Source organism: Notothenia rossii, assembly GCF_949606895.1.
Source record: "Notothenia rossii genome assembly, chromosome: 9".
Taxonomy (NCBI): domain Eukaryota; kingdom Metazoa; phylum Chordata; class Actinopteri; order Perciformes; family Nototheniidae; genus Notothenia; species Notothenia rossii.
Window position 1 is genome coordinate 25,746,298 of NC_136907.1, and position 22,590 is coordinate 25,768,887.

Sequence of the window (22,590 nt, forward strand, 5' to 3'; positions counted from 1 at the left end):
TAGGCACATCCAAACACACTTCATCAATCTAGAAAAATGCTGCAAATACAGTACATTCCTGTGTTTGGAAAAAGCATCAGACCAAAGATGAATGTGCTTCTCTGAGCAGCGGGGTTTATTCTCAGCTAATAAATGTAATTTCAGAATAAAGTAAATATTTTAGCACTTCTCTTTATCCCAAGGCGCTGTCATGATCCTCAGATCTCTATGTTTCACTACATCTCTGTTGAAAGTATATTTTCTATCATTGACAGCACACTTCTTTATGTTGCCTAGGGTAATAAGGGGAAACCCATTAGATAGTGTAAGTGGGCTTTATAAGAATCTCTAAAACATTGGTTTCTGATTATCGTCTACTCGATAAGTCATTGCAATGAAAAATAATGGAAATGATTGAAAGTCAATCCATCATTAAAAAAAAATTCATGCAAAATGCAGTTTCCCTCCCCTGAAATATTGAAATTTCCTTTTTTTCATTTTTAATATCATATGAGATTGAATCTCTTGGGATTTTTTTTAAAATGACAAGACTTCAAAAGACATTTAAAGCCATTTTTGCTATTTTCTGCAATAGTTTTAGACCAAACGATTAATTGATTAATCCAGAAAATATCGGGCATATTAAAAAATAATGACAAATGATCCTTTATTCAGCACATGCCGTCCGGTTTTATTTTCAAAACCTAACCCTTTGGCTTTAATATAATTCGCTATCATGAAGTTTTTGTTGACAATAACTGGGATTTGAACATTTGACCCTTTCCCACATTCATCCTAACTCTGACGTCGAGTACATATAGAACAACATATGGACTGTACTGCCCCTTACATTCCACTGCACCCTGACAGCAGAAGAGGAGAGGACGGTTGGTGTGTGCAGGTGGATTACCACGTCACCCAGCTCCCTCTGGATGTGACGGTGATCCACTCCCTGCATGGTGGACGTGCTGTCTGTTGGCACAAAAGAGAGGACAAAAAGAAGAAGTAAATAGCAACAATGATGCATTCAGGCGAACTGAAATTGGAAGGAAAAAGCAGTGAAAAGCTCAAACTGACCCTGTGTTCTGATGGAGTCGGAGATTGGGCTGGGGTCGCTGAGGCCGTAAGCATTCACCGCTCTGACCATGAAGAGGTAGACAGTCGCAGGCTTCAGGTTCCTCAGCACAAAGGTTTGGGTATTTATATGCTCAGCTAGGGTCACCCATCTGCTGCCCGACGTATAACTGCAGGGAGAGGAAGACATGACATCAGGAAGGAGAGTTCCATAAACCTTCATAGATGTCTATACACTGAAATACAGGAAATAATAATAAGTTAAACCTAATATTTTTGCTTTCAACCAACCTAATACAATCATGTGTAATTTTTGAGATAAAACATTTCATTGAAGTCAACATTTTAGTTTTTTCAGTTTATAGTAAGTCGTCGAAATATGCTGGCAACACTTTCTGAAACGCATGTCTATTAAGCATTATAAACACAAATGTACAGTGTAATGCACAATCATCTGCTTTTAGCACAGCATACCTATAAGCCCTCATACATATTCATTATGCTTTATAACAATAATCACAACACATTAAAAAGCATTCTATAATGATTAAAACAAGGTTAAGTATCAGTAAGGAAGTAATACTTCATAGATGTCATTCATTTTTGCGATGTGTATTACTCATAGTTGTTATACATTATAGTCTTTTACACATCCTGGTTTTAATACTTGATCCTGATTGGTCAATTACGGTATTCTACAGTCTGTTATTTCTTCATAACAGACCACTGATATCAATAGTGGTTACAATTATGTTCACTGACAGCAAAGCACAGTGAGGGGCATATTTGTCTAAGGAGAAGCAAAAACAAATCAAAGTCATATAATTAATCAAAATATAGATTTTTTTGTAGTTGGATAATGTACAGCGAGCAGGTCATTATTGCTAAAATAACCCTCCAGACTGATTTGAGAGTCAGTAAATGATCACTTTCTTATAATTCTATATAATGAATGATTACTATATGATATTTGCAGTATAATCATAAAATACATTAGAAGTTTGTTTATAACTCTTTGAATTATTAAGTATATTGATTATTGAACATATAACAAACAAATATAATGCTTGACAATGTGTTACATGTTTATTGTAATAGCATGATAAGTATCTACACATGCTTTAAACTATGATCATACAGTGCTATAAGCAGATTATATGTTGTATGTGTTTTTATAATGCATTTTATACATGAGTGCTTCCCTTGTTAGATGTCATATAGAAGAAGTTAAAACATGTTGTATACTACATATATCTAACCTGAATGCCTCGATGAGGTAAGATGTAGGTTTCGCGCCATTATTGGTGTCCGATCTCCACGACAGAGTCACAGAAGTGCGGCTGATGTCAGTCACCTCAGGTTTGGATGGAGCACTGGGAATTAGGCTGGGGTCAAACGGCTCACTGGACTGAACAACAACTCCAAACTCTGCCGCAGAGAAACCAACAAATCAATAAAAGTACACTACCTCAGGACTATTAGCATGGACCTCTACTGTATGTCTCGATTTGTGTGGCTTACCCTCCACCTGTAGGTACGCTGTCCAGGAGGCCTCTCCGTTGGGACTAGAAGCTACACAAGTGTAGAAGCCTGTATCTCCAAGCTGAGGATAGGAGGAAGATATTAGTGGGTAGAAGTGTGGTTGCTGTAACTGTATACACTCACTGCTGTGTTACGCTTCCTACCTTAGAGTAACGAATCTCCAGAGATCCTGAGTCGGTAATGGACATGCGGGAGTCTGAAGGCGACATCACCAAACCATCCTTCTTCCAGTGGACTGTCGGGGGTGGAGAGTCAGCTGTCTGGCAGCCCATGAGCACTGTGCTGTCCACCGCAATGGTCTGATTGACTGGGCCCTGTCTAATCACTGGAGGAGGGTGGTCTGACCCAGCTAATAAACAAGCAAACACAATAGGGAAATGAAAGAAGGACATTCGGCCACTAGTAACTTCAATGATGCCGTTTAAAAACATAATAATAATTTAAGGGCGGTGCCGGCCGTTAGCGGCCCTTGACGACCGGCCGTTCTGTGACTCTCCAGATTCTACAGATGGCCAATCCGCCCCACACACACCTCTACACACATCGAACTGCCCGATTACTTCCCCTTTTATTATTTTTATGAAGGAGATGTCAGGTCACCAGGTCGCATGATGGGAGTTTGTTTGTGCTCTGCTCAGCTCGGCTCTGTGTTCTTACTGTTTGTTTCCCTTTAAACAGGCAGCAGGTACTCTGAGAGTCACGGACATTGATTCATAGATCAAAGCAGACTGGTTTACAGACTCTCCTGATTTGCCAATCCGGTGCTTAAACAAATAGCTCTACACCCCTGGCCGAAATGCCCATAAAATTAAGTTTGAGTTTGAAATATATCTCAAATAATGTATACACTGTCATTTCCCCACGTAAACATAACACTGCAAGGAAATGGTTGTCTCCTGTGTGCTCCACTTCCTCCTTGGCGCAGCGGTAACCACTCAACAAAAAAAAAGTCGGGATAACGGGTGAGTATTTTGTGCGCACGAGAAACTCACCCGTTATCCCGACTTTTTTTTTTCTCTCTCTCTTTTTATTTATTTTGTTCATGTCCCTTTAGGGGCTCCATACTATATGATGCAATTTAGTTCTTTTTGTATGAATAAATGGTATGTTGTACTGTGTGTGGTGAGTGTTATTTAATCTTATTTGCCGATGCCAAATACACGTCTCCATTATATGTGCATTTTACTGTATGGAGGATAAAGTATTACGACTCTGAATCTGAATCATTAATGTGTACATCTGCCTTTTGGCCAAATCGGATACTATAATATATGAAACATTACAAATAAAGTATATTGAAAAATGCCCACAATTACTCCAGTATTGTATTGGCCCAATATTGTCTCTCAATGCAACAAAGCGGAAATGAAGTAACTCTCATTAAGAAACTAGAATTACAACTAGTAATTCAATTTTCGTGAATGTTCGTTCATAATTTCATGACCTTAGCATTTTATCTTACGTGGGTGAAATTCTCATAATAATTAGCTTTTAAATTAATTGCCCAAACATGTTGGTAAGGGCTTTGATCTTTGCCCACCAGAATATAATCAGTTAATTCGAATCCAAGTGGATATGTGTGCCAAATTCCCTGAAGAGGTTCCTGAGGTATCATGTTCATGAGAATTGGATGGGCAAACAGATGTGTGTACAGATGGAAGGAATGCCTGAAAACCGGCACAAAGTAATGAAAAATGTGATGAAGTATTAGGTGCCTAAAAAAGATCTATGGTATTTGAAAGTGTTTCAAATAAAAAAATGTGATTTCTATTCCCTACTGTGTCAGATATCAAACTGCTATTTATCATTAATGTCTTTATTTAATGTCACACACTGTTCCCTGCAAACACCAGCTATTAATATTGAACATATGTTTTATGTTTATTGTATAACACACTCCAGCTACAACGTGTCTAAGGTGTTTTGGGGTCATGTTCAGGAAACTAAAAGCATCTGTTTGAGGTTACAGAAACATTTTGGTCATTGTAGGGATTGTATGGGTAAAGTCAGGTTATGCAAAGGGCTTTGTTTGCTTAATGCAGAGGAAACAAGGTCTCTCAACTGAACTCTATCCCATGATGCTGTAATTTCCTCTTCATACATGTTACCTTCTTCTCTGTTGTCTCAGCTCAGCTTTCACATGTTCCTCATAACTGCCTTCTCTGTTGTTGCATTACATCTCCTTCCCTGTTCCTGTCTCTATCTCTACTCTCACCATCAACTAAAAGCAACATGCCAACAAAAAAAACAGAATAGGGAATTGATGTTCTTAAAAGATCAAAGCCATGAAGAGAGAGAAAGAAATAAAGTAGAAAAAATGAAAATGAAAATGTTGCCAAAAAAAAAGAAAAGACAGATAAGATGTGAAAGATATTGAAGGGAAAATTGGCAAACAGGGAACAATGGGTTTATGTGGCTGTGCAGGCAGCCGAGTAAAAATAAATCAACTTTTCCCCTCCAGCGGAGAGCAACTAATCGTTCGTTCAGCAGTAGGTGCTGGAGCCGGTTCCAATCACAAAGGCAGAGCCCAACTAATAACAACCCCACTTAGATAACACAACTCTTTTCCCTCTCCCCCTCTGACATTTTAAAATCCTGTGCATGGGGGCAGGGGTTCTAGATAAATAAATAAAAAAATCAGTGGAAAGAAAGGTGATGAAAACACGCCTCGAAAACTGCTGCAGGTAATGTGGAGCAGTTATTTCCATACAAATGCACCACTCCAAATGGGGATGAGGAGTGTGGTGGGATGGAGAGAATTTGGGGGAGGGGAGAGTGGAGAGGAACATGGACAGGCTGTGAGTGCAGTGCTAGAGACAACCGAGAAAAAACTACATAAAACATGACCCCATCTTTATTTATTTCCATTACCTGTAGCAGGTTTTTTACTGAGTGGATGCTTCTCTTTTCCCACTGAGGTGGCTGCAGAAAACATCTCCAAAACAAGCATGCTTTATACATAATAGGGTTGCACATATGTACATAGCACACTGTCACCCAAACACATGTAATCATTTTCACACAGGTTATTTTAATTGGGAGCTTGCAGCCTTTGCTGGCTGTGTGTAATTACTGGAATGGGCCTTCAAGCATATTTAAATTACTTTTTTTTTAAAATAATTAGCACAGCTATTTCATCACCTAGGATTTTGATGATAGTCCCTCATACCAGTTCTCATATAAAAGTAATTTAAAAAAGATATTATATGTCAATCTTGCAGCAACTCACAAATAGTTGCAGTAAATTAGAACACAGCCTTTGTTGAATTAATAGAAAATAAAATTACGATTGATAATAGTATTTCTAGATATACATTGTTATATTACATTACACAGTATATTATTTTGCTGTGCAGTATTTCAAATTGCATCCTGTTTTAGCCTGTTCTATTTTATATTGTTAGGTTGTTCTTTTTCCTACAATTAACTTGCCACATCAGAGTATGTAGCCTGAATTACTCAATTGTAGTAGGTACAAATTGTGACTAATATTTGGGTATTAAAATATAAGCAGTTTGTAGCTTAAATATGGCCTGTTATGCTTTTTGGGGTTTACACTTTCCTGAATTGTGTTGTATAGGTTTTTGTGCATGTACAAGGTCTGCAAAGGCTAACATCCCAAAGTTCCCTGCAGATGGAGTTTCTCTCCCACACACTCCCCCTCCCAGCCTGAAACGCCTCCATTGGACTCCTTTGTCTACTTCTTTGTAAACGTCACTAGATAACAGTCACGCTTCTATTGGCTAGCGATCCATTGAGTTGTAAATAATTTGCTAAGGGGCGGGACATTTCCAACACATCTCTAAGCGGTTGACCAATCACTCCAGAGATGGCCAGCTAACCAATCAGAGCAGACTGGGCTCTGGTTTCAGACAGAGGGTGAAAAGAGGTGCTGCAGCACAGGCAGTATGAGAAAAATAAAGAGCTTTTTGAACATTAAAGCATGGAGACATGTCCCAGTAGAGGCACAAATAAAATATGAACCTGAAAATGAGCCACAAAGGGCCCCTTTAATATTGTTCCTTCACTTTTTTTTTTGACTAATGTACAAAACATATATGAATATTCTGTAGTAAGTCTGTTATACTCAACAATAATACGCTACCATTTTTTAAATGTCTTTGTTTCCTTTGATGTCTTGTTGGAGTAACCTTTTTATTTTCATTGCATAGACAACTAATGTGCAGATGACAATGAAGCCTTTGAATATTTCAATTTCCTCTTACCCTTTTTAGATTACATTTTGTTCAGTTGTAAATTAAGAAATTCTATTTTCACAGGTAAGATACACAAGGCCAGACAATCCTCACACACAATCACCATGGAAACAGACTGTTTTGTGCCCCCCGGTTATTACCAAATACTACACCTTTAGATAAGGAAGTCTAACACACCTCACACGCCTAACAAAGGAAAACTGCTGCAGTAAAGAAGCCAAAAAACAAAACATTGAAGCTAAAAATCTGCCAAATAAAAGCACCTCCCTCCCGTCTGCCCTCCATCACACTTTCCCTTTTACTCACAGTCTGTGACCTCCAGCAGCGCTTTGATTATGACACTCCCGGCGATGTTGAGAGCCTGGCAGCTGTAGAAGCCTCCATCAGAGCGCTGAACATCGGTGATGGTCAAACTGCCCATCTGGGACACAGACAGACGGCTATAGGGCTGCGGCGGATGGTTGGAGAACAGCAGACTCTGGAGGGGCAAACAGAGAGTTAGAAACACATTGGCTTTATTTGCTCTGTGTAGCTTTAGTGCCGGGGTCGTGTCCAAACTTTTTTCACAGAGGGCTACATACAGAAAAATATACGAAGGGCTGGGCCGCTCACTAGAGGTATATTGCCTCATAAGTTCAGTTATAAGTAAAAAAACTCATTCTAATGTATGTAAATTATGCTTGTGAGTGTTGGCAGCTCATCCCTTAAAACAGAAGCCTCTGAGTGATTATAATAAGGAGAAATAGAAAGGGTGTATTTGAAGTCGTTACGTTAATAAGGGCTCATATCAACTAAGATATGTTAGAAAATATTTAATTGACTGAATTATTTGAAAAGTGGTCTTATTAATACATGAATACTGGTGTGTGATATATGTTTACATTTATATTTAAGAAGTACAATATAAGACAAGCACAAGTTTCATTTGTGGGCCATATTCAATTGTACTTTTTGAATTTGCTGAGGGCTGATTCAAAATGGTCCGCGGGCCGCATTTGGCCCCGGCCCGTAGTTTGGACACCCCTGCTTCAGTGTGATGGGGGGGAATCTCACCTCACTGCCCTCCCTCTGCCAGAAGATAGCGGGCTGTGGGTTGCCAGTGGCCTCGCAGTGGAAGGTGACCGTCCTGCCCACCCCCACCACCTGGTTCCTGGGGTGGATGGCAAACGCTGGGGGCACTGCAGAGGAAATTAGGCGCTAATTACCTGGCAGCCTGACACATTTTCATCATTTAGATTTAGCATATTCAAGTATGCATGAAAAGCTAAAGGAATATAGTATGTAGCAAAAACAGTCATTATTTACCTTTTTCATGAACAAACAGCACATATCTTTTAAAGAGGCCCTATTATGCTTTTTGGGGTTTTCCCCTTTCCTGTAGTGTGCTATGTTTTTGTGCATGTTAATGGTCTGCAAAGGCTAAAATCCAAAAGTTAACTCTAGAGGGAGTTTCTCTCCCAAACACTCCCCCTCCTTTCCTGAAACACTTCCATTGGATAACTTATTACGTAACACTCGCATTAAAGCATGGAGACATAGTAGAGGCACAAAAAAACTCAAATTAACCTGAAAATGAGCATAATAGGGCCCCTTTAATTACCCACACATAAGATGAATTACATACTGTATTGATGGATGGAATAAGGACAATGACAGGAGCTCAAGATTTCTTGTTGCTGTCTGGTGGTGGATGAGGGATGGAGGACAACTTACCGGTGTTGACTACAAGGAAGAAACAAAAAAAGAACAATGTAATGAGTAATGTACATGGAGATGCAAAGAGGCTTTCAACAGTATAACACAAGCTTGGAGATGCAGCACAATGAAATTGGTATGGCAAAACAGTATGAAGTTAGCAATATAGCAGTGCAAGTCAAAAGTGTATTCACTTATGTCTAAGAACAATTTTTATGTTTTATCCAAAATATATATATTTATTTTATTTTATTAATTTCATTTCTGTTCATAGTGTTTTTTACAATATCCATTTTCTTTCATTTTTATTTATCCGTTCAAAAATGGAGGGGTAGAAGGAAATAAAAGAAGATGGATAATTTATTGATGATTAAGTATTCATATGATTAATTTATCTCCATTTCCTCCTAGATATACTGAATATAAAGGGCATGAATGATATGAGAACCAACCATATGCTCATACATTTTAAAAAATACTTTGAAAATAATGACCATAAAAGGAGAGGATGCTTTTAGAATCAAAAGTATAACGCCTTAAACTTCAAAAACCAGATGTCAAAGGACAAGACGTGCTGTTTAGCCCCTATTAGCCCCTGCAGACTGCGAGGTGTGAAAAGTACATGTAATTGCTGGTTTGAGATACAGAGCCCGTCAGCCTCGAGGCGCATTTGGACACAAGATACAATCCCCTAACGAGGACATAAAACTGTGAGGGCAGAGTAACGAGCATTGCGTCCGGATGGAGGGGAGCTGCTGGTGCTTTGTGAAGATTTGCTCCAGTAAATGCACTGGACAAACAAAGACACTTTTTAAGATGAGAAGTACTGCGCATCCTGACATCTGTAAACTAGATTTACAGCAAAATGAATGGCTAGCTAACCAGCTTGTTTTGGAACTGCTGCGGGAGGAAGACTGCGGTAATTGCTTAACATTTTTGGGTTCTGAGACTGTCTTTAAAAAAATGTAATCACATGATCTTGCAGGAAAGCTGCTTAAGCACCCCTGTCTGAAAGGATGTGCATCATGTATAGGACTTTTTTTTTTAAAGTTATCTAACAGACCCTGCCAGAATACAGATTGTTTAAACGAGTGCAACGCTGAGAAGTCATTTCATTTCAAACTTGGGACCTGTGCAAACCGTTAAAAGCTCCGTGGCCCAATCCATCTGTTTTAAATGGCAGCTGTTTAATACCAACCAAATGTTCTATGTCACTAAAAATGATTTTGTGTTTACGACTACATTTATGATCGTGCCTGCCAGAGTTTTTTCTTTGTAATAAAACCATAAAACACACATTATCTTAGATAACTCTGTTTCCTCATATGCCATGTATTCCTTCCCTTCTCCATTCACTTCCAAAATTAGCTATGCTACCATCCCCCCCCCCGCCCCACCACTCGTTTTCTCAGGTTTTTGGAAGCAGAGGAAGAAGATGCAATTAGAAGCATGTCATTTCCCAGCATGCATCCAACCTGCCCTTATCTTTAATTAAGTCCTATTGCCCTCCCAGCCTATGTCCCCCACTGTGTTACTGCCTTGTGTGTTTAAGTGTGTATATAATGCTGTATGTATGTTTGTGCAACTATGCAATGTGACTTGTTGCTCTTTCCTGATGCTGATTTATGGAATGAAGGGTGTCATTGTGGCGGGACCGCTCAGACAAAATTAATCAATTTCCTGCGGCCACGCAAACATTTACTTTGCATGCTCTTCTCGGTTTATTCAGGACATTACCATGAAATGTGTTTTAAACAAACGGCTGCAGTGTCCTATTCGGAAAATAAATGCTACTATATGACCTCAGAGAAGGAAGTTAAACAAACTGAAAAAACTAAAACAGAGATATTTCTGCCTCTATTTTTATAAAGAAAACAGCAGCATAATATAACTTATTTTCCTTTTTTTTCATGCCATTTGGTTTCTGTGCTGACAGTGTTTTAATAAATGATAAAATAATTATTGTTTCGTTCATGTACTAGAATATAAAAAGGACATGCAGCACTTCATTTGGTTTAAAATGCAACCTGAAACTATTATTGTTTGGAAATCTGCAGTATAATGCAGCAATGAATATTATTCTACCTATGTTTTAAGTAACTATAACTCTATATATTTTATGGGCTGTCATAATGTATGCAGTGATTTTTTTTAGTCATCAATTCAATACTTGTCTTCCGGCATTGAATGGTTTGGAAAATCGCAGCATTTCTTTACAACTGGGAACTGAGAGTCACTGCCTGCTAATTTGTGACACTTCAAAGCAGGATTAGTTCTCCTGCTAGGCTAGAAGCAGCTGTGTTGCAAATACTTCATCCATGAAAAGGAAATCTGAGAAAAAAGAGTGTGAACTGTGAATAAAAGAGAAGATGGGGCATTTAGATGACATCACATGTGAGGGTCGGGCTGTACTGACCGTGGACAGTGAGCGTGGCAGATGATTCAGACTTTCCAACCATGTTCTCCACCACACATGTGTACGAGCCCACGTCAGAATAGGTCACTTGGCGAACAATCAAGGTATGGTCCTCTTGGATTTCAGATCTGGAGGCAGGAGCAACACACACAATCAGGAGATGAAAGGAGAGGTTGGAACGCTGGGTTTGCATGGTGCGTTAATGTGTGTATAGAGGAGCCTTTGTGCATTACCGGCCCTTAGGCAGGTCAGAGTCGTCTTTTCTCCAGCGGACAGTGGGAACAGGGTCTCCTTTTACCACACAGTGGAACTCCACGCTCTCCTCCGCCAACGCCACCACACTGCTGGGCCGTTTCACAAAGGTTGGGCGCTCTGCAGAACACATGTCAATGTAGTGGTAGATGAAGTACCCAGATCATTTACTTCAGCAAAAAGTTGTTAAATGTAAAAATGATTAGTTATTAATTATAAGTAAAGTCCTGCATTGTGATCCTTTTAGGGATAGCATCAACATTTATTAAAGGATTAAAAAGCATAAACGCTAATTCTCATGTGTGCTGTGTCAAACTGTAGTATTGGTTTAATGAGATTCTAATTTGGCTGTACAATTGGTGAAAAAACGTTGTAATATTGGTTTTATACATTCGAATAGAGGGGTACAAATGGTGTAATATGTTTGTAATTTTGGTGCAATATGCGTGTCATTTTGGTGTTATAATGGTGCAATATGGGTGTAAAATATATAAAATAAGGCTTTAGTAATAAATAAATTAACTCCATTTATGGTTAAAGGAATCACAGGAGAAAGAGATTGTAAACTGGAAAATAAAAGTCTTGAAATGTGCCTATCTAGCCTAGATGCATTAGAAAATACACATTATATATTTTCCGAAATATGCATATGTCCTTGCCAATGTAAGGGTTAATGTTGCAGGTAAAGGAATACCTATTTTTGTAACCCTTGTTTGGTGTTCAGGTCTGTGGGACCCGTTTTCATTATTTATCTAAAGAAAAATGATATGATCAATTATTTTTTCAAACTCACACTCAATGGCCTTGGCTAATTTTCTGTGAAGAACATATATCAGAACACATTTTCAATGACCACCCGCTGTACCCCCCCCCTACACATTTATAATTACATACAGGATATTCGGGGCTAACAAAAGTGTGGAAATTGTAGGTCCTGTGCACCTGTGTGTGTGTGTGTGTGTGTGTGTGTGTGTGTGTGTGTGTGTGTGTGTGTGAGAGACTTTTGTGTTTCTGCCCCTGCCATTCCTGCACAAGGTTGCAACATTGTTGATGAATTCAAACATCGTTGATACATTCAAGCACTGACACCTGTCTGCTCTCACATTCCCACATTATGTCTTGCAGGAGCCAATCTTTTCACTCTATCCCAGCTGCAAATTTGGGGCGGTACACAATAAATAAAGCTTCGCCAGTTTGGGTCCTTATCACAACTGATCAAGATGGCCAAACAATTCTCTGCTCAGAGGGCCTTGCAAACGATTCTGGAAGAGAGAGAACCATTTGATGATGATGTAGAGGAAGAGGAAGAGGTTTCAGAATGTGAGGATCACATTTCTGAGAATTCTGAGTCTGACAGTGACTTTGAAGAAGAGGATGAGATTGAGCATCAGCTAGTTACAAAAAAAATACGAGCCACAGGTCCAGCCGGTCAGCAGCCAGCTCCAGGACCAGCCAGATAGCAAGTGAAGAGATATGGATGTGATTTTTTTTTTTTAATTGAATGGTTTTCTTGCACAAGAGATGAGCTACCTCGCATTGCTGCCAATGTGATAAAGATGCAACCAGGGCTAAAACAGTTACTCATGTGCAGGACATCAAGTCTTCTTTTGAGCTTTTCATACCAGTATCCATCCGGAATATTATTCTGGATGGCACTAATTTAGAAGGAAGGCGTGTTTTTGAAGAGAGGTGGAAGGAGATGGACCAAACCAATGTACATGCCTACTTTGGGGTTATCCTTGCTGGAGTTTTCAGGTCCAAAGGTGAATCCACAGAATCCCTGTGGGATGCAGAAACTGGCAGAGAACTTTTTCGTGCAACAAACTCTCTGGAAAACTGACACATCATTTCCAGGATTATCCGCTTTGATAACAGAGACGACAGACCAGCTCGATGGCAGAGAGACAAGCTAGCTGCCATCAGGACGTTGTGGGACAAGTGGGTGCACCGCCTCCCCCTGTTTTACAACCCTGGGCCTAATGTCACCATTGATGAGCATCTGATGCCATTTAGGGGCTGCTGCCCCTTTAGGCAGTATCTAAACCTGCAAAAATAATGGGATAAAGATCTGGGCTGCCTGTGATGCCACTTCTTCATATGCTTGGAGCTTACAAGTCTACACAGGGAAACCTGATGGAGGAGCTTCTGAGAAAAATCAAGGAATGAGAGTTGTCCTGGACATGACTCAAGGACTCAGTGGACACAACATCACATGCAACCATTTTTTTTTATCTCGCACAAGCTGGGACAGGATCTCCTAAAGAGGAAGCTCACCATGGTGGGAAGGATACGGAAAAACAAGTCTGAGCTCCCACCCCAACTGCTGATTTCTAAGAACAGGGCTGTCAAATCTTTCAAGTCTTTGTACACGGCTGACACGTCCCTGGTATCCTATGTACTGAAGAAAGGCAAGCATGTGGTACTCATGAGTACACTGCACAAGGATGTGAGAATTTGTGGGCAAGAGCATAACAAACCAGAGATCATCATGGATTATAATGCCACAAATGGAGGGGTGGACAACATGGACAAGCTGGTGACTGCCGACAGTTGCAAAAGGAGGACCCTACGCTGGCCACTGGTGATTTTCTTTGATATCTTGGACATCTCAGCTTACAACGCCTTTTTCATCTGGATGGCAGTGAACCCAGAGCGAGACACCTCTTTCTCGAGGAACTGAGAAACGCACTGGTGAGAGCTCAAATCCAGAGAAGGCAACATGTCCCGAGAACCCCAGCCTCTGCAGCCATCGTGAGGAGGATTCAGGAGGAGAATGCTGGCGCCCCATCCACCCGACCTACAGAACCACCATCTGCAGAGCCTGAAGTCAGTGTGTAATGCTGTTGCAGTACATGTCTGCCTTGAAAGAGAGAGAGGTGATGGTAGAATTCCTGATCTTTTCATCTTTTCATTATTCTAGGTTGCCAGCAGCAACAAAAAGAAGCGCTGCGAAGAGTGCGGACCCAAGATGGACAGATAAACCCAATATACATGCATCAAGTGCAAGAAGTACATATGCAACACACACACATTAAAACTGCCCCACATGTGTTATAGGCTTGTAAGAAAATACAATGTGTTAGATGGGGCTGAAGTTCTGTCTAGACTGACGGTTTGTGTTGTGTAAACTGACCTGAAAGGGTTACATTTCAAATGTTGTTCAAGTAAATAAAAATCTATAGTTATGAAAAACATTGCTTCTTTTGTACATTTTTGATTATAATTGGTTTTCTTTTTTTTTATCACATTTTATAAATAAACAAACAGAAAACGAGTAGCACTTTAATTCATTAATGTGATCCAACAAATGTAAAAGGGCAAATATTAACCATGCTGTTTATATTGCTTGTAATTGAGATGAAGTAAACATCTGTTGAGTATTTTAACATAAAATAGTTTAATTGTGTTGAAACCCAAAAAGATGGACACTGGCTGAATAACCACAAATATGAACATCACACAAGGGTTGATTATATAAAGTGTGAATAAGTTGTGCATTTCACCAAGGAATCAATAGAGTTTAATATACACATATTATAATGCATAAAATATAATTTCCAATATATTATCATTATTTATATGAATCTAAAACGTAAAAGTAACTAAAACAAAACTATACTTGTATTGGAATAAAAAATAACAATATGTGCCTTTTAATTGTATTGGAGTAGTTGTAATATGTGGCAGAAAATGGAAATACTCAGGTAAAGTACAAGTACCCAAAGAATAAATGTACTTAGTAACTGTCCATCACTGTATGAATGTTATCATTGTCATAATGTCGAAGTGCCTTCTATGTTCCTACTCTTTTTTATGTTATCCTTGAACAGCTCAAATAATTCAGGATAAACATAATACAATTGTTGTTCATTTTTCTTCCTCTTTGTGTAGTTACTGTACCTTGTCTAAACATTACTGTACCCAGTGTAAAGATGGAATGTATTTTGTTTCGATTAGGGATGTATATCGTTTTACAATAACATGCAGTTGCGGCAGGGAAATTATAGCAAAGTAATAACATTTACTTTGGAATTCACATATTGAATGTGAGCACAGTCAGTCGACTATCAAGTATGAACAGAAAACATTGATAATGTTTGTGTAACTGGCTCTTAGCTATCTTGTTTGTTTGTTTTTAGCTCTAAGTACCAACTCTGCCTGCTCCCATGACTTTAACCGATTGAATTTTTAATACAAAGCCAAAGAAAATATCATCTAAAAAAAAAAAAAACCTAGCAAACTATGGAAATCTACATATTGCAATTAACATAGAGTTGGGAGGCATAGCAAATATTCTCTGGTGATAATCATCCGTCGGTCTCCAAAGTCATTTATTATGCTCAACCTGTGGAACAATATTTTTCGACCCATTTCTGCATTCAGCGAGAATATTCTCACAGCCTTGAATGGCTCTATGAGACAACAGGCTGTATTCTCCCAACCTCAACCAAGGTCATCTAACCATGTGATACTGATAAGAGTTCTATTCTGATGGGAAATGTTGAGAAATAAGTGGTGTGGGGGGGGTGGAGAATAGAGGTTAGAAAGAGGCGCTGGAGGTGGCATGCAGAGCTTTCTTGTTGAAAGGGGTTATAGAGTTGGAGGTACACTGAAAAAACTGAACCGCTGACTTTAATTAAATGTATTACAGTATGCCTATACATTTCACATAACTGTATTAGGTCAGTTGAAAGCAATAATACTAAGTTGAACATAATATGTTTTTATTTAAACATAATATTGTTGCTTTCAACGAACCTAATACAGTTATGTGAAATCTGTTGACATCATACATTCAATTAAAGTCAACGGTTCAGTTTTTTCAGTGTAGCAGCGGTAGATTTTCAGCCCGTTTTTGGTGGAAAACCTCTCCAAAGTTGGCGGATTAGATGGTAGTGCTGCATAATCAATGTAATTAACGGCTTATTATACCCCCCGCATGTGAAAAAGCCTTTGCAAAGCAGACTGGCAAACTGAGAGGGTACTTAGAATAAATAAAGCACTGCAACATTGTGAAAAGCAATCATATTTTACCTAGCACAGTGAGTTCAGCGATCTCACTCTCCCTCTCTCCCACCATGTTGGTTCCAACGCAGATGTACTTCCCCGCATCACTCTTCCTGGTGTTGGTGATCATCAGCTTGCCACTGCGGATCTAGGAAAAGGCACAAATAAATATGTTTTTTTGTATATCATCTACTACACTGTGTGTGCACTGTGTTCGTGAGTTTCAGAGTGAGCTTGGCACTTTTATAATGTATGTAATAGTAGGCTGGTTAGAGAAACAATAATTGATACAGCAGAATAAAGCCATATTTTGTACTAGTGCATGGACACTAAATATCAACGTTTTCTTATATAGATTTTATATATTGCAAATGGAAATGATGTTTTTCCAGGCCACTATATGTTACTGATTTTATATGTTTTTTCTGATATGGTTAGCTAGATTAACAGGAAGATGGTCAATACAAAGATTATAAAAACATATCCAAAATGCGCAAAAAAAAGTTGCTTATGCGATGTAAAATAGGTGGACAAACTGCATATCTTAAAGTTGATAAAAGGATAATAAATCTGAATATATTTCCTAGTTTACCGAGTGTGTGACGGTTTGAATTCCCTACATTCTATATCTCAACATGAACAAAAACAAAAGTTGTCATCACATAATATTGCAGCGCCACCTAGACAAGCATTGAAGACATAGATGTTACTGTACCTCAATTGTCAGCATAAATCTAAGTATTATTGTACCATGATTTTAGTTTTGTTCTAATATCTTATTAAGGGGCCTCTGGTGATTACCAATAATAATATGGCCAACATTTATTTTTCTATAAATGAGTTCAGGTTAACTTCTGACCCCCAAATATAATCACATCTTTGGTTATATGTCATTTTGAAATATAAATGTGTATGCGCTTGACGGCACAACACTAAGCAATACGTGTGTGCATCTGTATGCACCTCTGTATCTGAGGAATAATATTTGCACTGCCTTTCAAGCTGCACAGAAGGTCACCCATTACAAAATTACATAATTCATATCTAGTGCTACATTAGCACAGAACCCTGGGAACAAAGACACTCGCTCTTTGTAGAGACCTTCCTCAGATGTTCAGTCAGCTTTCTTTGCCTCTCCCAAACTTATCTACACACACACACACACACACACACACACACACACACACACACACACACACACACACACACACACACACACACACACACACACACACACACACACACACACACACACACACACACACACACACACACACACACACACACACACACACACACACACACACACACACACACACACACACACACACGAGCAGACTTTCCCACACAACAAAGAGGCGGCACATACAAAGATATATGCACTCCATTCTGTTTTCAATCTTTTTCAAATCCTATCCACCAGACGCCTCTACAGACTAAGGCTTTATAGTGCTTTCAGTGTCAGCAGGCATGATACTATAGCAGGTAAACACGGCAATGTGAAGATAAGGCGGCCATCCCCCGCACCCAGACATCTGAAACATTCCCCTAGCCATTCAATTAAACTTTCAACCTCCATATTATGGCTTAAAATCACTTTCTTCCTACTCGCACTGAGCATGGGCATCCATCTATTCAGAGACACACACAGCATGCAATAGTTATTTCAGTTTTTTTCTTAACAGAGGTCAAAGGGCAAGGCTGCCTACAGTGCTGCGTTCGTGAAGCAGGCAGGGGAGTGAGCGTCATGGCAGAGAGCACCTGGTCTGGTGAACACTCTCCACTCACCACGTAGACTACATCATTAAATAGCTACTGCAGGGATGAGACCAACAGCATTGCATTCATTAGTCAGCCTTCTCCGGGCTAACCTTCCACCACAAACTGTTCATACTGTACAGCAAATAAATGACAACTAAGAGTGGCCTAACTACGGCTGACATTCTAAATGGGTTGCAAATGATGTGGTTTTTAGAGGAAGATTTAACAGACTGTGGTTTGGTTCTATGTACGGTTTTATACAAAATGCCAACCACTAGTGATCATAAGGAGCAAGTGGGGGAAATTGGAAACTGGTATTGCAAATTCAGCAATTCCTGTTGGTATCCAATGGACTAGATTTGGACTCATCGTAGAGTCATGCAAAACGTTCTGATTCTACATGACTGGAACTACGTGTGCACGATTGCAAAACAGCATAGATAAAATATGAAATCATTGTTGGATTCCGAGAAAGTCTGACATGTACTACAAGAGACAAACAGTGTTTAATTGGACCATAACATATTAAACCAGTCAATAAAATGAATCTCTCTTTCACTCTCTTTTTGTTCTTAATAAAATATATTTTGATTTGTTTCATCTGATCTATGCGGAAGATGATTAGGGTCACATGTAAAATAAACATTTGAGATCTGACCAAAAGTGTTGTTTTATATTATATATATATTAGTTATGAGATTGAATTCCGAAATCTGAGTTTTATCTCAGGTTTTATTCTCAGTATTCAGACTTTTTTTAAGTCAGAAAAAGTATTTTTTAAATTCTGAACTTATTCCCCGAAATCACATTTGGCCTTAATCCTCTTCCGTAGAGCTTCTAACCCCAACCCAACCCGAGAGCCGGTGGGCATATTACATTAGGATGTGCTTCCTTGAAGTTGGTGCAATTTATTTGTGAACCATTCTATAGCCCTATAAATAATATAGTTCAGTTTTTGTGTATGTATTTGCACATGAAAGATGATATAATTGCATGAACTTCTAATTTACATTAATAAAGCTGCAAATATAGAATAGTGGAACCTATGACATGTAGACATACAATAAACGCCTCCTTTCCAATTACTTGAATGTCACTAGATACATGTATTATTTGCTCATAATCTTTTCGACAACCGCGTTTTCCATTTCAGTGAGCAATCACTAATATTTTTCATTAAATGCATAGCATAGCAATATTAAAATCAGGAAATTGGGGTTACCCAGCTGAACCCTGGACAAAGAGATTTGTGTCTTAGATTCATTGGGTATGGAGCATATGTAATGACTGTCTCTTTATTAGGCAATATCACCTTTTGTGGCATCGTCATAATGCCTGTAAAGTATTCGTAAAGGACTGCAAAGATGAAAGCATTGAGTATATACTTTTTGTATCCATTTTGGTGTTTGCTGTAAATACTGCTGCACTAGTAACTTTAGCAGCTGATTAAAGAGCAGACCAAGAGGTTTTTTTTTTTCATTTCCTGGACTGACCACTCCATTTCTAAGAAATCCAAATGCGGTTTGTCCATCCTCCATCTCCCTCAGCCTTTCATTTTTGCTCTGTGTCCTCTTTCCTCTTCACATAGCCTGAAGGCACATTCTGAAGCTGCTATGGTGTGATTTACATGTATTTTTAAGGCACCTTCACTCACTCTTTCAAAATGTAAACCAACAAACTTTCCATGTGTGTGTGAGAGAGTCTTTTCAAAAACCGCTATTAAGAATTAACTCACAACTTTATCCAAGTATCAGTATTAATAAATGATGGTCACGAGGGAAACGCTCAAAAGGATGGAAAGTAGCCACGAATCGCTTGCGGTGGACTTCTTTTCTCTTTGTACAGTAAGTGATGTCTTTGAGTGAACTCTCACGGCAAAGACATATTTCCATACAGAGAAGATGATTAGGGAGGACGAAGACAGGCATGCAGAAAGTACAAAGCAAAAAGCAGCCTTTGTATTTCTCTCAGAGGAGCCCCCCCCCCCCTCTAGCTCTGATCCATCCCTTAAATCAGAGCTAGCTGCTCTGTCCATCACAGTCCCCCAGAGAGACTCTACCTGTCACTCCGCACTAAAATGAGCTTTGAATCTGCTTTTGTGAGTCCCTAGGAGTGTGTACACATTCACATAAACAAATCATACACACACATAGAATCATATGAGCTGCTATTGAGTCAAAGGAAGGAGAAGCCTGTTCCTGCCGGCCTGTCTAATCAGACGCCTCTGGGTATTTAATCAATTGTGTGTATACAGAAACATGAAAAGGAAATCACTGCTGTGTACTGTACACCACATGACAACTTAATACATCACATTAATAACATGCTGTGGCTCATAGGATGACATTTGCTAGAGCCAGCTTGTTATTTTCTCTTGTTCTTTATGGTTGCCATCGGTCATATACAAACTATTACAGTAAAATCACAGTTTTTTTTTCACTGGTTATAATTTTTCTTTGCAAAATCAATCTTCTGTTGGGTATTCATGGGACATTTTCAATTATCTGCTGATACTCAGCGAGGACATGGGTTCATATGAGGTTATTTGTCTTTCTCAAGAACATTTTTCTAATAACAAACCGAGCCATAGTCAAATGTAAGACCAGTTGCAGTCGAGTCTGAGTCAAGTGACCAACAGAATAGAAATAGAAATGGATCGAAATGGAGGATTTTAATAAATGATATCCTAGAATAAGGAGCAGCGCGCAGTTTATACAGTGCCCAAAGTGGTGTAGAGGGACTGGTGCCTTGCTTAAGAGCTCCTCCACAGTGCTCAGGAACTGAACTGGCACCTCCTAAAGATAGCTCTTATGGCGCATTTCCACTACAGCACGGAGCGCGGTTTAAACGTGCCGTGCCGTGCATGGCCCGTTTTTGGTTGCGTTTCCACTTGGCGTAGTACCGACTAGCGGGTACTATTTCACAGTTTTTCTGGCCCCATAAAATCGAGGTTCTTAGCGGGCCAACAACCAGGCTGAGTGAGTCGGGCTGAGTATGCTAAACTAGAGAGAGAATCGCTGGCAAGGGGACTACAACTACAACAAAATGAACATATTTGAACATAATTTAATTGTAATACAAGTTTCAAAATGATGCCGAAGTAACAACATACTGATACCGGTTAGTAAAAACCATGAATTAATGCTTTGACAAGTCTGCGGACAGACGGCAGGCAAAACTACTTTTAAAATGCATGTTTTCTAAATGGAGATCAGCTAAGCTAACGCAGTAAATGCTCCGACCGTCCACACTCACAACAACGGTCTATACAGACATACATAAACCAGCGACTGTATTCGCCATGACACAGATAGTCTGTGGTTTGTACTTGTTTAACTTTTATCTAGTTTCTGAACAGATATGAGGAGCTGTGAGCTTGAGTGCTAACAGCTAACGGCTGATTTTGTTCTCATTCATAACACTCCGTTCGATGTCTCACTATGGGATGCGCCTCAACGCGTATGCAAACAGAAGCATCAATCTCATTACGCCAATCCTGATTGGCTGGTGATCTTGACGTCTACGTCAGGGAATCCACCCACCCTATAAGTAGCTTGCGCTACGACGCAGCGTCATTCAAACACCTCTTCTCGCCTCAGAGCACATCTCGAATTATCAGCCGGGCTAGCTTAACGGTCAACAGACTGGACCCAAAGCTAACATTCGATCGACGGGCGCTTGCCGGTTACTTTTTTGCTTTGCAAGAAGACTGAACAATATTAACACACCAGTTAATATTGTAATCTGCCTCGCCATTTCTTTCTTTCGAAATTACGGTAAGGTTTGATTTTTTCTTCAAGCTAGTAACATACCTGTTGCTAGCTTTTCTTCCCTCCACACCGACGCCACGGTAGCGAGGACGTTCTCTTTTCTCTCTCACACCAGAGGAGAAAGAGATAAAAACAAAAGGTATTAACAAACCAGTTAATATTCTTTAAAAAATAAAATCTACACCGTTGTTTTTTCCTTACGGATTAACGACAAGGTTGGATTTTTTTCTCAGTAACGTCCCTGTTACTAGTGTCTCCACTCCACGCCGACACCCCGGCGAACAAAGATGGACCCTTATTTCCCTCACACCAGAGGAGTCAGGGACTCGGAGGCTCGGCTATGCGGCTGCAGGTTTAAGGTCTCAGGCACAGACTCACACCAGGTCTGCTCGTCCTGCTTCGGGCTGGAACACGCCCAGGAGGCTATCGATAATCCCGGCTCGTGCGGGCATTGTGCCCGCTTCACCATTAAGAGCCTCCGCCGATGGCTAGCACGCCAAGCTAGCTTGTCGGGACAGGACCCCCTCATGTCCGTTGATTCGCCGGCCGGCAATCAAGACATGGTGGCGTCCGCCGCAGAGATTGAGCCCCGTGCTGTGTCAGGCTGGGGCTCAATAACAGCGGCAGCCGCTGAACCGGAGCCCCGCGCCGTGTCAGGCTGGGGTGTCCGACTCGGATGAGCACGAGGATGACATCTTCGTTTCATCGGCTCAGGCTGCAAAGCCGGGAGCGATGTCCGCTCTCCCGGGCGAAAGCACACCAGCTTCGCCCTGCCTAAGTATGGACTTGCAGGCCGTGTGTCAAAGCACATGAGGTTGGACATCCCATGGCCTGAAGTGGCCAAGGAGACCTCCAGATCTCGCTACGAGGGGAAGCA

At 39.9% G+C, this 22,590-nt stretch overlaps 1 protein-coding gene across 2 annotated transcripts in view; it reads right to left on the bottom strand.

The window, feature by feature from the left end:
• LOC307020103 (roundabout homolog 1-like) overlaps positions 1-22,590 on the bottom strand; it is a 166,292-nt gene that overhangs the window by 15,836 nt on the left and 127,866 nt on the right. For both annotated transcript variants that reach the window (XM_079651250.1, XM_079651251.1), the window contains 10 exons: positions 16,210-16,330; positions 11,157-11,295; positions 10,924-11,051; positions 7,866-7,990; positions 7,119-7,290; positions 2,739-2,944; positions 2,575-2,656; positions 2,313-2,481; positions 1,057-1,223; positions 830-951 (listed from right to left, as the gene is read on the bottom strand). In XM_079651250.1, coding sequence (XP_079507376.1) covers positions 830-951; positions 1,057-1,223; positions 2,313-2,481; positions 2,575-2,656; positions 2,739-2,944; positions 7,119-7,290; positions 7,866-7,990; positions 10,924-11,051; positions 11,157-11,295; positions 16,210-16,330 — 1,431 coding nt within the window. The remainder of the gene's footprint in view (positions 1-829; positions 952-1,056; positions 1,224-2,312; positions 2,482-2,574; positions 2,657-2,738; positions 2,945-7,118; positions 7,291-7,865; positions 7,991-10,923; positions 11,052-11,156; positions 11,296-16,209; positions 16,331-22,590) is intronic.